The 14,519-nt window shown below is 51.5% G+C and overlaps 2 protein-coding genes and 1 pseudogene across 3 annotated transcripts in view; 1 reads left to right on the plus strand and 2 right to left on the minus strand.

Moving 5' to 3' along the window:
- Positions 1 to 1,414: 1,414 nt before the first annotated feature.
- On the plus strand, positions 1,415 to 4,824 carry LOC109117780 (annotated as a pseudogene).
- On the minus strand, positions 4,541 to 9,812 carry Hyal2 (hyaluronidase 2). 2 transcript variants are annotated; one of them, XM_010615471.3, is made up of 4 exons: positions 9,598 to 9,812; positions 6,595 to 7,558; positions 5,935 to 6,015; positions 4,541 to 5,266 (listed from the first exon to the last, which is right to left on the minus strand). In XM_010615471.3, the coding sequence occupies exons 2-4, from the start codon at positions 7,519 to 7,521 to the stop codon at positions 4,859 to 4,861; spliced, it is 1,416 nt and encodes a 471-aa protein (XP_010613773.1). In that variant the 5' UTR covers positions 7,522 to 7,558; positions 9,598 to 9,812; the 3' UTR covers positions 4,541 to 4,858. The 2 variants fall into 2 exon arrangements, with proteins under 2 accessions (XP_010613773.1, XP_010613771.1); XM_010615469.3 differs by lacking the exon at positions 9,598 to 9,812 and adding an exon at positions 8,415 to 8,561.
- A 2,013-nt stretch (positions 9,813 to 11,825) lies between these two features.
- Positions 11,826 to 14,519, minus strand: part of Tusc2 (tumor suppressor 2, mitochondrial calcium regulator) — a 4,288-nt gene continuing 1,594 nt past the window's right edge. Inside the window, exons 2-4 of the mRNA XM_010615653.2 lie at positions 14,404 to 14,518; positions 13,205 to 13,325; positions 11,826 to 13,085 (exon numbers count right to left, since the gene is read on the minus strand). Of these exons, the coding sequence (XP_010613955.2) occupies positions 13,020 to 13,085; positions 13,205 to 13,325; positions 14,404 to 14,518 (302 nt within the window). The 3' untranslated portion in view covers positions 11,826 to 13,019. The remainder of the gene's footprint in view (positions 13,086 to 13,204; positions 13,326 to 14,403; position 14,519) is intronic.

Below are 14,519 nucleotides of genomic sequence, written 5' to 3' on the forward strand. Positions count from 1 at the left end.
TATATTTTTTTTTTTTTAATTTATTTTTTTGTACCGGGGATTGAACTCGGAACCTTGAGCTTGCGAGGAAGGCGGTGAAGAGTATTTTAAAATATATTTTATAGCCTGATGTGGTGCTGCCCAGCTTGAGCAATTTAGCAATTTAGTGAGATCCTGTCTCAAATTAAAAAATAAAAAGGGCTGGAGATATTATCCCAGTGTGAAGGCCCTGGGTTCAATCCTCATTACTTAAAAAGACATTTTTACAGCCGGGCGTGGTGGCGCACACCTGTAATCCCAGCACTCGGGAGGCTGAGACAGGAGGATCGCTGGGAGTTCAAGACCAACCTGGGCTACATAGTGAGTTCCAGGCCAGTCTCAACTACATAGTGAGACCTTGTCTCAAAAAACCAAACAAACAAACAAACAAAAGACATTTTTACAATTGTGTTGGGCATGGTGGCACACACCTATAGTCTCAGCACAAATTCAAATTCAGCCTGCACAATTTGATTGCTTAGTGAGAACCTGTCTCAAAAAACTTAGTATATGCGCTGCCGAAGTGGGCACGTCGCAAAAAGTTTAAATAAGCCAAGAGTAGTTGTACATGCACTTGGGAGGCTGAGGCAGGAAAATCACCAAGAGTTTGACACTAGCCTGGGCTACATAGTGAGACCCTCTCTCAAAAAAAAAAAAAAAAAAAAAAAAAATCTCAGGGGCTTGTACATATGTGACTCAGTGCCTAGGTTTGTGTATTCGTGAGGACTTACTGCCTTGTGATCATGTGACAGACGCCATAATTGTGTGACCACAATATGAGCAAGAGTCTATCAGTGAGCATGTACTTAGTCATTGGTTTGTGGTTCCACTTGTTTGCTGACTCAGAAACTGGCTGTAGGGACCTGCTAAGCACTTAAGCCCAGGCTTGCCTATCAGAGTAGGGGAAGAAAGCTCCCATTCTTGCCCAGGGTGAAAGTGCTATCTGGGTCTGCAGTTGTGTATCTGAGCTTAAACTACTGAGCCCTAGGCCCACTGGCTGCTGGAGCAATGACACTGTGTAGGAGATGTCATAGGAGTGGAGAAGAGACAGATGTTTGGGGAAGGTAACAACAGCTTGTGGTGGGTCAAGCATAAGGAGATCAGAGCTTTGCCTATTGGAGCTGACACTTATATATGGGTCAGAGATACATGGATCTGGGTCACCTATGTGTGTTGGGAATGTACAAGAATGTACAAGAGTGTACAAGAATGGGAGAAGTAGCTCACAGTTGTATATAGATCATATGTGAGTGTGGGAGATCATAAGTGTGGCTGTTGAGCTGGGCATGCATGGTGGTGCATACATGTAACCCCAACACCCCAGGGGCTGAGGCAGGTGCCACAAGTTTATGGCCAGCCTGGGTTACATAGTGAGACCTTGTTTTAAAAGAAAAAAAACAAAACAAAACACTTTTTACCAAGATGACACTAAAGGCAATGAAGGAAGCTCTTACCCCTCTCAAGGCTCAAGCCAAAGCAAAATCTTTGAAGGCTAAGATGGCAGTGCCGAAAGGTATCCACAGCCACATAAAGATCCACACTTCACCCACTTTCCAGTCCCAAGACACTGTGGCTTCAGAGGTGGCCCAAATTCCCTTGGAAGAACGCCCTTAGGAGAAACAAACTTGACCACTATGCCATCATCATGTTCCTCCTGACCATGGAATCAGCCATGAAGAAGATAAGAACACAATACATTTGTGTTCATTGTGGATGTTAAGACCAAGAAGCTCCACATCAAACAAGCTGAGATGAAGTTCTATGATACTGATGAGGCCAACATCAATAACCTGATCAGGCCTGATGGAGAGAAGAAGGCATATGTTCAACTGGCTCCTGATTATGATGCTTATGCTTTGGATGTTGCCAACAAAATTGGGATCATCTTAACTGAGGCCAGCTGGCTAATTCTAAATACACTTTTTAAAAATTTATTTTATTTATTTATTTTTTGGTACCGGGGATTGAACTTGGGTCCTTGCGCTTGCAAGGCAGGCCACTGAACCGCGCTGAGCTAAATCCCCGGCTATACACTTTTTTTTAACCATTAAAAAAAAAAGTGTGGGGGCTGGGTAGTTAGCTCAGTGGCACAAAACCTGCTTTGAAAGTGCAAGGTCCTGAATTAAATTCCTGGTACAAAAAAAAAAAAGTGTGGAGGGCCGGGGATTTAGCTTGGTGGTTCCGCCACCTGCCTTGCAAGCACAAGGACCCGAGTTCGACCCCCAGTGCCAAAAAATAAAAAATAAATAAAAAAGTGTGGGAAGTTACAGGCGTGGGGAGACAGGTCACATATCCTTCCTTGCACTCTCACTGCTGAGCTACATCTCATAACTTTATTTTATTTATTTTTTGAGACAGTGCTTTCCTCAGGCTGACCATGAACTCATTATGTAGCTCAGACTGGACTTGTTAACTTTTGGCAATCCTTCTGCCTCAAGCCTCCTAAGTGCTGGGATTACAGGTGGATGCTACCATACCTGGTTTCTCATGGTTTTATTGATTGACCTGTGTGTGAATCTTTTCTCCAGCCTGGCCTCTTTCCATCACTGCCACAAGCAGCTGCAACACTCCTTTTCCTTTTCCTTTATACCTCCTCCTTCACCATGTGAATTTTCATGACTCCTGGTGTCACCAGCCAACCCCCTACTCTCCATTCTCTGCCATCACCACCCACAAGAAGGGATGTCTTTACAGCTTGTGTTGGCCTAGATTTGACCAGGCTGTTCCTCCGATGCTGCTTCCTTTCTTTGTGGGGACCGGGTGGGTGAGACAGGGTCTTGCTAGGTAGTTCAAGTGAGAAAACTCACTATGTAGCTCAGGCTGGCCTCTCATTGATTCTCCTGCCTCAGCCTCCAGAGTGCTGGGATTACAGGCCTGCACCATTACGCCAGCTCCGTGTTGCCTAATCACATCATCACTTATCCATGTGCTTCTCAGGAGCACTCTCAATTCTAGTGTCAGACAAATCTTGGCATCATCTAGTGTGCACCTTTCTCTGTCATCCCCAGGAGCACAGCGATCTTGGTGTGGTTCCAGGACTCATCCCCAGCACCCAGCCCAGCCCAGATCCAGGTGTGTGCTCTGTATTTACTGGAGGGTGAGACAGTTGCTGCCATTAGGCAGTCAGCCTCAGGGCTGCCCCTGGCCTCTGCCCACGTCTGATCCTAAGCCACACCCTAGCAACCAGAACGCCGTTGCAGCTGTTCTGACTTCCTCCAGCCTTTGATCAAACTTTGGTCTCTGGCATCAAGCTGCCTCCTCCCCTTTTAGATTTCTGTGTAGAAAGCAGTAGTGGGAGGACACTTCCCCTATCCCCTGTTGCTCACTGCCCTCAGCACTCCCTTCCTCCCTTTCTTCCTTCCTGTCTGTTTCTTTTGGCAGTATTGGGACTGAACCCAGGGTATATCCGTGTGTATCCCCTGCCCTTAAAATTTAAAAGAAAAAGAAAAAAAATTTTGAGACAGTCTCACTATATAGTTCAGGCTGGCCTTGAACTCATGGCAATCTTCCTGCTAGGATTATAGCCCTGGGCTACCATATCCAGTAAAAAATAACAAAAAACATTTTTTTTTGGAGGCACTCTTATTAAATTGCTGAACTGCCCAGACTGGCTGAAACTTGCAATCCTCTATCTTCAGCCTCCCAGAGTGCTTAGATTATAGTATATACCGCAACTGGCCTTTCTTTTTTGATGCCGGAGATTGAACCTAGGACCTTGTGCATGCTAGGCACATGCCGTACCACTGTCTCCCTAGAACCAATAAGTTTGCTGAGGGTGGGGCTGTCTGAGTCCTTATTGGGACAGGGGCACTCACTATGCTAGGCAAGCACTCTACCCTGGAGCTATATCCCACCCCTAAAACTGACCTGAGGATGTTCCTGATCTCAAGCTCTGGATGCCTTCCCTTAGCTCCAGAGTTCATTTCCACAGCGTGAGCTGAACCTCATCCCAATTCTTTGCCAGCCTCCCTCCCTGCTAGACTCAAAAAGGGCAATGGCCCAGATGAGGAAAAGTGTGTGTAGCAGGAATCCATAGCTCTTGGGGGCAGGGAGCAGAAGAGATGCCTTTGACAGTGGGTGAAGCAGGGAAAATGAAACAGCTACTTCTTCCCAATCTCCCTGGTGAGGCTGGCCCAGTTTAGGGGAAGGGGTGAGAGAAGCACAATGAGCTCTGTCTCTCACAAGGCTGGGCCTAACCCCATTCCTATCAATACAGGAAGTGAGGTCTTTGGTGTTCGGGACAAGTGGCCTCTGGCCTAGCAGCTTTGGTGTCCCAGGTGTTAGTGAACACATTTTTCAGGTGAGAAATTCCCAGCAAAAAGGGTTTTACAGAGGTCTGGGATTTAGCTCATTGGTTCCACCTGCCTCAAAAGTGCAAGGTCCTGAGTTCAATCCCTGATACCAAAAAAAAAAAAAAAAAAGGGTTTTAAGGAAATCTGAGCTCAACCTTACTGGTGACCCTTGGATCTCTCTCACATGCCCTGGCTCAGAAGCAGATCAAGCAGAGAAACAGTTGTTTTATATTTAATTTACCAAAGTGACCCCAAAATAATAATAATAATAATAATAATAATAATGATAATAACAAACTATCCAGGGGCAAGGGAGCAGGGTCAGACCCTCCCCAGCCCAGCTGCATCTTCCCTTTGGCAGGAAAGGGCCTCCCAGGGGATTTCCCCTCCCCCTTAGAACAGGGGTGTGACAGCTGGTATGGATGTCCTGCGAGGCATCCTGGGGGCTCTGCCCCCTCTAGATTCCACTTACACCCTACAGGCTCCTCCATGTCCAGGAGAGCCCTTGCAGTAGAAGCTAGCTGGCTTGGTAGTCAGGTGAGAGACCATTACAAGGTCCAGGTAAAAGCTATGGCTCCCAGAGCCAGCAGGCTGCTGAGGTGGGACCCAGCCCAGCCCCCACTGGCACCTCCAGCTGCACGCCCATGGTCCTGGCATTGCTCGCCACCCCAGCCCAAGTAGCACTGGCAGCGAAAGTGTGTCCTCAGGTAGTTCAGGTCAGCCCAGCTGAGCTCCCCCTCAGGTCGCAGCTGGGGTTCATCAGGTGCCCTACCGGGCACTAGGCGGAAGCTGCTGGTGTTGAGGTGCAAGAAGGTATTGGAGGTGGGGTTGCGGCGCACACATCGCCCATGACCATGGCACTGGGCCCTGCTGCAATACTGGGTGGCCCAGGACACATTGATGACGTATGGGACCAGCAGATCGGTCAGATAATTCTGGAGGTACTGGCAGGTCTCCTGGGAACAGAGGCCAGAGATAACAAGTCAGGGTGAGCTACTTCAGCCCACAGGCCCAGACAGAAACTGTCCACATTGTGCAGGCTTGGTACCTGCCTTGTGCATGTTTGGTAAGCACTCTACCACTGAGCTATACCCTTTGCCCAACTGTACCATTTTTGTTTTTTTGAGACAGGGTCTCACTTTGTAGTTCAGTATGGCCTTGAACTCACTATATAGCCCAGGCTGTCCTCAAACTAGTGGCAGTCCTCTGACCTCAGCTTCCCAAGGGCTAGGATTATAAGCATGCATTGCCACACCTAGTAATGCATTTAAAAAAAAAAATAGCACGAGCGTGGGCGCACACACACACACACACACACACACACGGGTGTTCCTGAGCACTCAGTCTCTGTTCCTGCTGAGAAGCAGATGGGGTCAGACTGGAGCCCAGCTGGGCAGGCAGGGAAGGGAGGAACTTAACAACTATTAAGGACAGCATTTCCTCTTTCCTGGGAGAAGGCAAGCATGCCCTCCTCTATTGAGATCAGGGACAACACCTTGGGTGGGAGCCTGAAAAAGAAGTCAGACTAGGTTTACACACCTAATGAGTTTGGGAGCACAAGTCCAAATGCTCTCTGCCTGTCCTTGTAGACTCAGGTCCTGCAGGCTGGGTGGGTCTCACTTACCATACTTGAGGTGTCGCCCCAGAGGATGACACCAGCTGCACCCAGGGCTGCACTCTCGCCGATGGTAGAAACAAGGTCCATCTGCATGGGAAGGGAATAGTCACTGAAGAAGACTGGGACCACAGGGTGAAAGAGGAAAGAGTGGACAATCCTGTTCTACTCTGCTGACTCCCTGTAGCACTCTCTATTTGCCTCTAGCACTCTCTGCTTGTCTTGCTTTCTCCTTAAAGAAGCCCATTTCTAACCCACTTTAAGCCTCAATCTCCAAAGCCAAGGGCATATAGAAGCCTATGACATGGCTCTACCAGGAAGCATTCCAAAGTCATAATGCCTGGGTCCAAGTCTCTGTGCTATTCTGGATATACTGAAGTTTTGGGCAAACTTCTCAGCATCTTTTCTTTTTGGTACCAGGGATTGAACTTGGGTCCTTGAGCTTGTGAGACAGGCGGTGGAACCAGTGAGCTAAATCCCTGGCCCCTTCTCAGTATCTCTATGCCTCAAGTCATACCTACAAAATGAGGATAATGATGTTACTCTTTCACAAGATTAGAAAGAGGATAATTTGGAGATGGAGTAGCCAGAGGACCCAATGGATGCTGATAACCCAAATATGCAGTGTTCCCCAGGAAGGAGGAAGGCAGGACCCTGGGAGGCACATACCTCACTAAGCCCGGTGAGCCTGCTGGTATGGGTATAGGTGGGTCGTGTGAAGACATAGACTGGGAGTGCATGATTGCCATGATGGCTTTGAGCCACACGAAGGGCCTCCTGAACACGGAAGCTGACAAAGTTTCGGCCGTGAACAGAGGAAGCCAGTGTCTCATCTAGGTAAACAGAGGGAAAGAGGGCTGTGCTTTCAGCCCACAGCCAGGCCAGCTGATCATTGCGAGCCACCTCGACATCAGGACAGCGGCCTGTGTAGCTCTCCCAGTTCTGTACATAATCATGATTGTAGCAGTCAGGAAAGAGGTAGAAGCCCCAGAGGTGTTGAGGTCTGACTGACTTGACATAGTGTAACGTCTTCAGCATGAACTGCCGGGCAGCGAACTCAAATTCATATTGCGCCTGTTTGACTATGCGGTCTTTTGGCCAGTCAGGATGGCGACTGGCGACCAGCTGACGAGACCACTGGCGATACACATCTTTGTCCTGCCAGTTGCGCACCCACACAGGCCGCCAGTGCTCCCAGTCGATCACAGCCAGCCCTGCAGGCTCCCGAGTGCGAATGTAGTGCTCCACGGGTTTCTTCAGCATCCCCAGGTGTTCTTGGAGGCTGCCATTCTGTGGCACACCACCATGTATAGATGTCCCAGCTGCATTGAAGTGCGGGTAAAGGCCTAGCCGGTCATAATAGAAAATTGTGATACTCTGGTTCACAAAACCCTCATTGGGTGAGGCCTCCACATCGAAAGCCTTCAGGTCCAGTAGCACCTTGTGGCGTGGGCCACAGTCCTGTGTGGGTACATCCCAGGCTACCACAAAGGGCCGGCCTGTGAAGATTGGTGGCACTGTGGGCTTCAGCTCCATGGCCCATGCCACTGCCAGCACCAGGGCCATTGTGATGGTGGGGCGTAGGCCTGCCTGCATGCTGGGAACTGCAGGAAATGCAGCACCAGCTCAGGAACTAAAGGAAGGGTGGGAAAAAACAAGTCAGTCTAGTGAATCTTGGAGGTGCTCACCTTAAGCCATGCCACAGCCCTCTATACTCTAAAAGTCCATGTGTGTGGGACACTGTACCCCATGCCTGTTCAGACCACATATGGCTATAGTAGGTTTGCAAGCCCACAGGCCACTGCAAGGTGGGCAAAACACCCTGGGTACTCACTACCAGGAGCATAGGGCTTCTTCCCAGAGCAGACAGCCTATAGCTGGGCAAGTATTTGTTAGATCTGTGACCCTTCTGAGAACTGGATGAATCAGGCTACTGACCTGCTGCCAGAGGCATACATGCCTGTATATTATTTAGTACATGGTTTCTAAGAGCTCTGTAGCCCTGAGCCCCACTCTGTACTCTGTGAAGAACCCATGATCCAGACTAGCAATAGCATTTGGGTAAAGCAGGCACAGCTCATACAAAAGCTTGGGAAGCTGGAAGGAACGTGGCCGTGGAGCTGGTAATCTGCAACACCGGCTTGGCATAGAAGGGAGGCTGCCCAGGCTTAGTCGCAAACACTCTCCCAGACTTGGAGGAGGCCGGGCGATGACAAAAGGGCAGCCGACCTCCCACACTGGAGCCAGTGCCCTGCCTGCCCTTTTCTCCACAGCCACCCGGAATGCTATCGCCCGCCCAGCGCCAGCGGTCCAGGGTAGAGAGCACTTGCCCGGCCTTTGTGCAGGACCCCGCCCCCGCCCCGCACGTGGGGCCAGAGCCCTGCTGGAGGGGGTGGGGGGTCCTAGGCTGCATCTCTGGAGGTGACCCCGGGGATTCCGAGCCCAGCCCACGGGGAGAGAGCTGCCAGGCTTGTATCGCCTGCCCTCACCTCGCGCGGGGAGCCGCCATCCTGGGCCCAGCTGAGCCCGCTCCAGCTTTTCGCCCAGGCAGGACCCCGGCTCCGCGCCTCTGCTAGCTCCGCCCCCAGACCTCCGGCCCTTTAAGATCCAGCCGGGAGGTAGACCGGGGGGGGGGAGGGTAGGACGGGCTCCTCGACCGGGAAGATGTGCCCGGTTTTTCTCTCCGTCTTTAGGGCTCTAGGGACCCCAGGTTTTCTGCAAAGCAAAGTTACCACCTAGCTAAAGCCAGGGATCACTTCGGATGGAATATCAGCCTCCGAGAGAGCCAGTCGGCTTGAGACCTACCCCCCATAGCCCACTGCCGGTGGTATAGTCCTCCTGGCTCCCTGCGGTAGCCAGCCCCTTAAAGAGACAGGATAAGGAACGGGAGCAGGGACGCGAGGAGTGGCGTTTCCGGGCCCGACCTTAAGGAGGCGCTGTGGTACCCCAAAGCATTGGCTAGGGGTTGCTGGGGATCTAGATATGCATCCCTGTAGACTCCAGTCTTGGGCCCCATGTGTGCTGATTATGGGATTTAGACCTAAGAGGAGCCGGGCCCTCCTAGGACAGTACTGCCCTGCCCCCTAAGAATCCTGGATCCCCTCCTCGCGTCTGCGGTCTGAAGACACTATAAGAACAGGCCAAGAGCCGCAGGCCGTGGTTGTCCTAGCAGCTTGGGCTGGCCTGTGGGTTGCAGCCTAGCTGAAAGACTGGTGCAAGGAAATTCAGCGGCGCCGTGAGAAGTCGGGTGCTCCCTTTCCCCTCGACCCGTACAGGGGCGGGCCATTCCCTGAGATCCTCTCCTGCTCAACTTCTGGGACTCCTGGGGGGTGGTCCTTCTCAACTCCAGAGAAGGTGCCACTCTTGCAAAAGTTTCTGGCTACACCTCGGAGAAAGTCCACTGTAGGATCCCGGGTGCTTGCCTCCCTTGTCCTGAGCCCTTTCATCTCTCAACTTCCTCTGGTAGGAAACAGGCGTGGAAATTCACCGGGACAAGTCCGGTGCGAGACCTCGCTCCTTAGATCTGCTGGCCCGTTTAGGACTGAGCTCCCCCAAGGGCCCCATCTGTCCGTCTGCCCATTCCCCGCCCTGGTGCGGGAGAGGAGATAGACCGCTGTGGGGAGCGCGTCTGCTGCCTGAACAGCAGCCCGCTACGCCCTGCGCTTTGCTCACCTGCGTGGGAGTCCGTTGGCCCAGTAGGTCAGCGGCCTCCCGCCTTCCTGGGGTGAACCTCTCCAGTCTGGCTACTCTCTTCATTTGCTGCCCGCTGGGTATTCCGCCAGGGATTTGATAAATCCCATTTCCCTCCCACTCGCTCCTGCCTCCCTTCCTAGCCCTTTCTCCTCACTTCCTGTTGCCCCTCTCAGAGGAAAGGGCCTGGAACTGGCGGGGGAGGAGAGATTGCATTGACCGTTTCCCTCCGGTGTGCCCTGTTAGCTAGATGTCTTTCCCTTCTTTCGCTTGCGTAAGAACTGTCCCCACCAATTGTGCCAGGTGACAGGAAGTCTATGGGTCTGGACCCAGGCGTCAGCTTCCCCCATTCTCACAATTCCCTTAATATTGGGGAACCTTTTCCCCCAGCCTTTCCTTGGGATTGGGGTTCATCCTCAAGTCCAGTAAGATGAGAGGACGGCCCAGGTGGTGAAATTCTGAGTTAAATTACTTGGGGGTGTTTGGCTGATGGTTCTCTAGAGCAGGTGCCAAACAAGGGAACCAGCGGGGGAGGGGAGCGGCATAGAAGCGGGGCTTCTAAGAGCTGAGAGCTGAAGCATCCTAAGTGTGACAGTACAATGTGCTAATGCAGGGGCCACTGGGGAGTGGGCAGGGGCTGGGTCTGCAGGGTACTTTTCTGTGGGATTTTAGGGTCTATCATACAGACTTGGGGCACTTAATGGGTGAGGAAGGTGGTGTGTTCCTGTGGGAAGGTGGCTGGTCCCACAGAAGACTACCTATTCTCAGATCATCCTGCACTTACCTCTCCAGTCCCCAGGGGTTCTTCTAACAGAAGGGCACACAGGGGGCTGAAGGAGATAGGTATATATACCCTGGTGTCAGGTCCTGAGGACCTGGAAGTCCAGGACATGGCAAGGGAGGATGCACTGTCCCTGTACACTGTACTGACTTCACAAAGCACAGAGGCCTCCAAGGGTAGGACCCCTGGGAAAACAAAGTCCACACCAGACTATCCCAGGGCAGGGACATTTCCTTAGGCAGTCAGCAGGAAGGAAGTAAGCCCAGCCCAGCTGGAGAGAGTGAGGAAGCACTGCCCTGACTCCCATTGTTTCCAGCTTTGGGGTCAGCTGGGGAGGCCCAGTACAGGGAGTTCCCTCCAGGATGGGGGAGAGAGAGAGAGAGAGAGAGAGAGAGAGAGAGTGTGTGTGTGTGTGTGATAGGATGTTGTATGGCATAGGAGAGCCCTGGCCCTTGAACAGCAGTAATAGGCTAAGAGTGGCTTTTTTTTTTTTTGGTACTGGGAATTGAACTCAGGGCCTTGCATTTGCCAGGCAAGTGCTGCCCAGCAGAGCTATATACCTGGCCCTATTAGGGGTAAAAGTGGAAGATGACAGAACCTTAGGCTAGCTTCTTAAGGGGAATGGGAAATTGGGCACAGAACTACAAGTGCAGGCTAAATAGGACAATCCTGCTCCCAGTATAATGAGTTGTCTTCTTAAAGGCTGGAAGGCCAAGTACCCAGACTCAAAAATGGGTTCTTGAATTCCTCCCTAACTGGGAGTTGAGCTGATGGTCAAAAGCTAAGCCTACTAGAGAACCTGCCTCACAGTGGGCTCTAAGAAGTGTAGGCAGAGCCAGGTGTGGTAGCACATGCCAATAATCCTTGCACTCAGGAGGCTGAGGCAGAATTGCCAAATTCAAGGCCAGCCTGGGATGCATAGTGAGTTCAAGGCTGCCCTGAATGGCAAGATTCTGTCTCAAAACAAAACCCAACTATCTGGCTGGGTATGTAATTCTGGTACTTGAGAGTCCCACGCATGAGGATCACAAATTTGAGACCAGCTTGAGCTACTAAGGAGTTCAAGGCCGGCCTGGACTAGGTAACAAAACTGTCAAAAAACTAAAAACAAAACCAAAGAATTGTCTGGGGTCATGCTCTAGGCCAATGGGGCCAATCCCTAGAAAAGCATCCTAAGGGCAGATTCCAGGAGTTCCCACCAAACAAAACACAAAAAGGTGAGCGTCCCACTCATCTAGAAGGGCCTGTGATGAGGTTTATGTGACTATACAGCCACCTGCTGGCCAGGGCTGGGATTGCCACAGGCATGATATTACCCTTGGTGCTGGAGATGAGGGACTCTCCAGAGTCCTGGGATCAGGTGTACTTAGAAGCCCAAGTGATAGCCTAACTGTTGGGTACCACAGTTCCAGAAGATGCCACTTTCAGATACAGGATCTACAAATAATTTTATTGAAATCGAACAAATAACACAACAATCTTCCTATGCTGGGGAGCACCACCCCCAAGCCATGTCCCACGCTAGGAGCACAGAGCTTTGCACGATAAGGAAAAGAACAACAAAAAAGTCATTTCTATGTAGAAATCAGGCTCTGCCCCAACATCATCATGGACTAGACTATTTACAAATCTTCACATTTTAAGTACAGTATTCCTTTTATATTTTTTACCCTCCTTTCTGTCCCTATCTAGGGGCCCTGGTACTTTCCCTTGATTGACCCAGAAGGGGTGAGGATACTGTGGGGTAAGAGTGGTGGGCTCCTCATAGCACTACTGGTACCAACCCTAGTATGTTGTTCATCACAGGGTAGTGGACCCTCCCGACTAGGTGGTAGGGGGAATGGCTGGTGCAAAGGCAAATGGGGGGGTTAGAATAGTCTTGGGGTAACTCCCCATAGGCACAGACATCCACAGACTGTTCTGACTCTGGCCTGTACCTCTTAACTGAGGAGATGGCAATAACTAGTTGCACTGGGGAGCAATTAGCCGAGCCCTGGGAAAGAGAGAAGCTACCCGTTCCAGTCCTCATTTTTGTTAACAACCAGCAAACTGTCCCTCTGAAAGTGGGAACAAATGGCAGGTAGGTGGGAAGAATCAGGCTGGTGCTGTCCCCAGCCTCTGTCTAGTACAGGAAGAATCGAGGTAGCAAACGGCTGAAATGCTCTGACTAGGGGGAAAAGGAAGTGAGGGAAAGGAAGTTCCCACTTGTGTAGAGCTCCCAAAGCCCAGGGGCTGGAAGAAGGCAGACTTTGCATGTAAAGTGCTGTAGCTTCTAGTAGGGCTGGGCCCTAGGCAAGCTTGGAAGAAAGCAGGCCAGGCAAGGAAACCAGAACCACACATTTCTGACTGGCATATGCCCTGCCATGCTCCTTGCCGGGGTGGCTGGGAAAGCTGTGCTGGTAACTCTGCCATTAGCCTTTGCCAGCCACCAACCATCTCTTGTCCACACACAAACCAAAACCCAATTTATATGAGGACTGCCCTGCTCACAGCTGAAGGTTCTGGGCCAACAGTTTATTCAGGGTTGTGGCCCCAGCCTGAGTTTCTCAATGGAAGCCACACCTTGAGACTGGAAGTTTCTCGCTGGGTCAGAGGGGGTGCTTGTGTCTGTCACCCACCAGGCTCACACCTCATAGAGGATCACAGGGAAATCCACGTGGATGCGGGGGGGATCCAGCTTCACGATGCCCTGCCATGGAAACAGAGGCTAATGAGGGTCAGATTAGGGTTTCTGCTCTAGGAAGCCATTTGGCCCACCCCCCACAGATCCCATATGGGATGCCCTATAACCACTGCCCAGCCTCTCACCTGAGGAATCAGATTCTTATACACCCGCCTCAGCTTGGCCCGCTTCTGGCCGTTCTTGGTGACGATTGTCTCCTCATAGAACTCATGAGCCAGATCCCCATCCTCGTCATAGAACATGGAGCTGTGTAGATGGACAAGGGGACAGATTGGGCTAGAGTCCCAATCACAACAAATATTAAAGACTACAAGGAAGTGTACCCAGCTCCAAGATGGGAGGAACAATAGGTGTAAAGAGAAGATAACACACCTGGGAAATTCTTCAGTTGGGGTTTAAGGTCTACTAGAAGGAAATGCAGAGTGGGGCAATGCCAGTGTTACTTCATCATACCCTCCATAAGGCCATACCAAAGCCGTTCCTTATTACTGGCTTGTTCTGCAAGAGCAGCCATTTCAGTATCAACCCCTTCATCCAGGACTTAAGAGTGGGTGAGGTAGTGGCCTGCGTGGTGGTCTCACTCACTTCAGTCTCTGGCCCAGTGCCAAAGACTGAGGTAGCAGATGTCCAAGCTAAGAAGCAGCCTAAAGGGAGGAAAGTTACATCACACACCCAGTGACTGGGGCAGCCAAGTCTGTTGGGTCTCTAAATCTCCACCACAGGGAGTGGACATCCCCAGGAGACCACTAGGGTCAGGCAATTCTGGTGCTCCTGTGTGGGCCCTTGTAGCAAAGTAAGAGGGGATTAGGTCAGTGCTGCAGACCTGGAGAACATAACCAGGTGAGGGTCTTTTTTTTCCTTGGCCTCACCCTAAACCCCAGGGCCCATCCCTGCTTTCCCACTCACTATTCTCAGAGGTCCAATCTCTACTATGGTGGGGAAGGGAAGAACCCTAAACAAAAGGTTATTCTCCCATTGGAAGAACTGGGGGAGAGGAGGGAGAAGGTAATAATCCTCAATTTGCAGGCTGAGTTGTAAGGGATGAAAGAGATCCTGAGCTCTCACGGAGGCCCTATGTTAGTTTTATCGCGGAGAGTGCCTGCTCAGGGTCAAGCCTCAAGCCCACTCTTCCCTAGGGAGACTATTAGAGCAGCTAGCCCTCCAGAAGCCGATTGCCCGGCTTTCCCCATCCCCTGCTCCGATGGGGCCCCGAAATGCAGGACTCGTCCTGGTTCAAACACAAGAGTCTGGAGGCGGGAGCTCCCTGTGGCGCGGTGTGCCCGGGCGCCTGCGGTCCTCCCCGAAGCAGAATCCACGCCCTTACCCGCGGCGCGTGAATACGAAGGGGGGCACCCCTCGGCCTCGAGGCCTCACCAAGGCTTGCTCAGTGCCTGCAGTCTCCGGGACGCCGCCCCCCGCTGCCGAGGCGAAGGGCCAAAG

The sequence above is a fragment of the Fukomys damarensis genome, unplaced genomic scaffold (assembly GCF_012274545.1).
Source record: "Fukomys damarensis isolate Sample0158 unplaced genomic scaffold, DMR_v1.0_HiC HiC_scaffold_37, whole genome shotgun sequence".
Taxonomy (NCBI): Eukaryota; Metazoa; Chordata; class Mammalia; order Rodentia; family Bathyergidae; genus Fukomys; species Fukomys damarensis.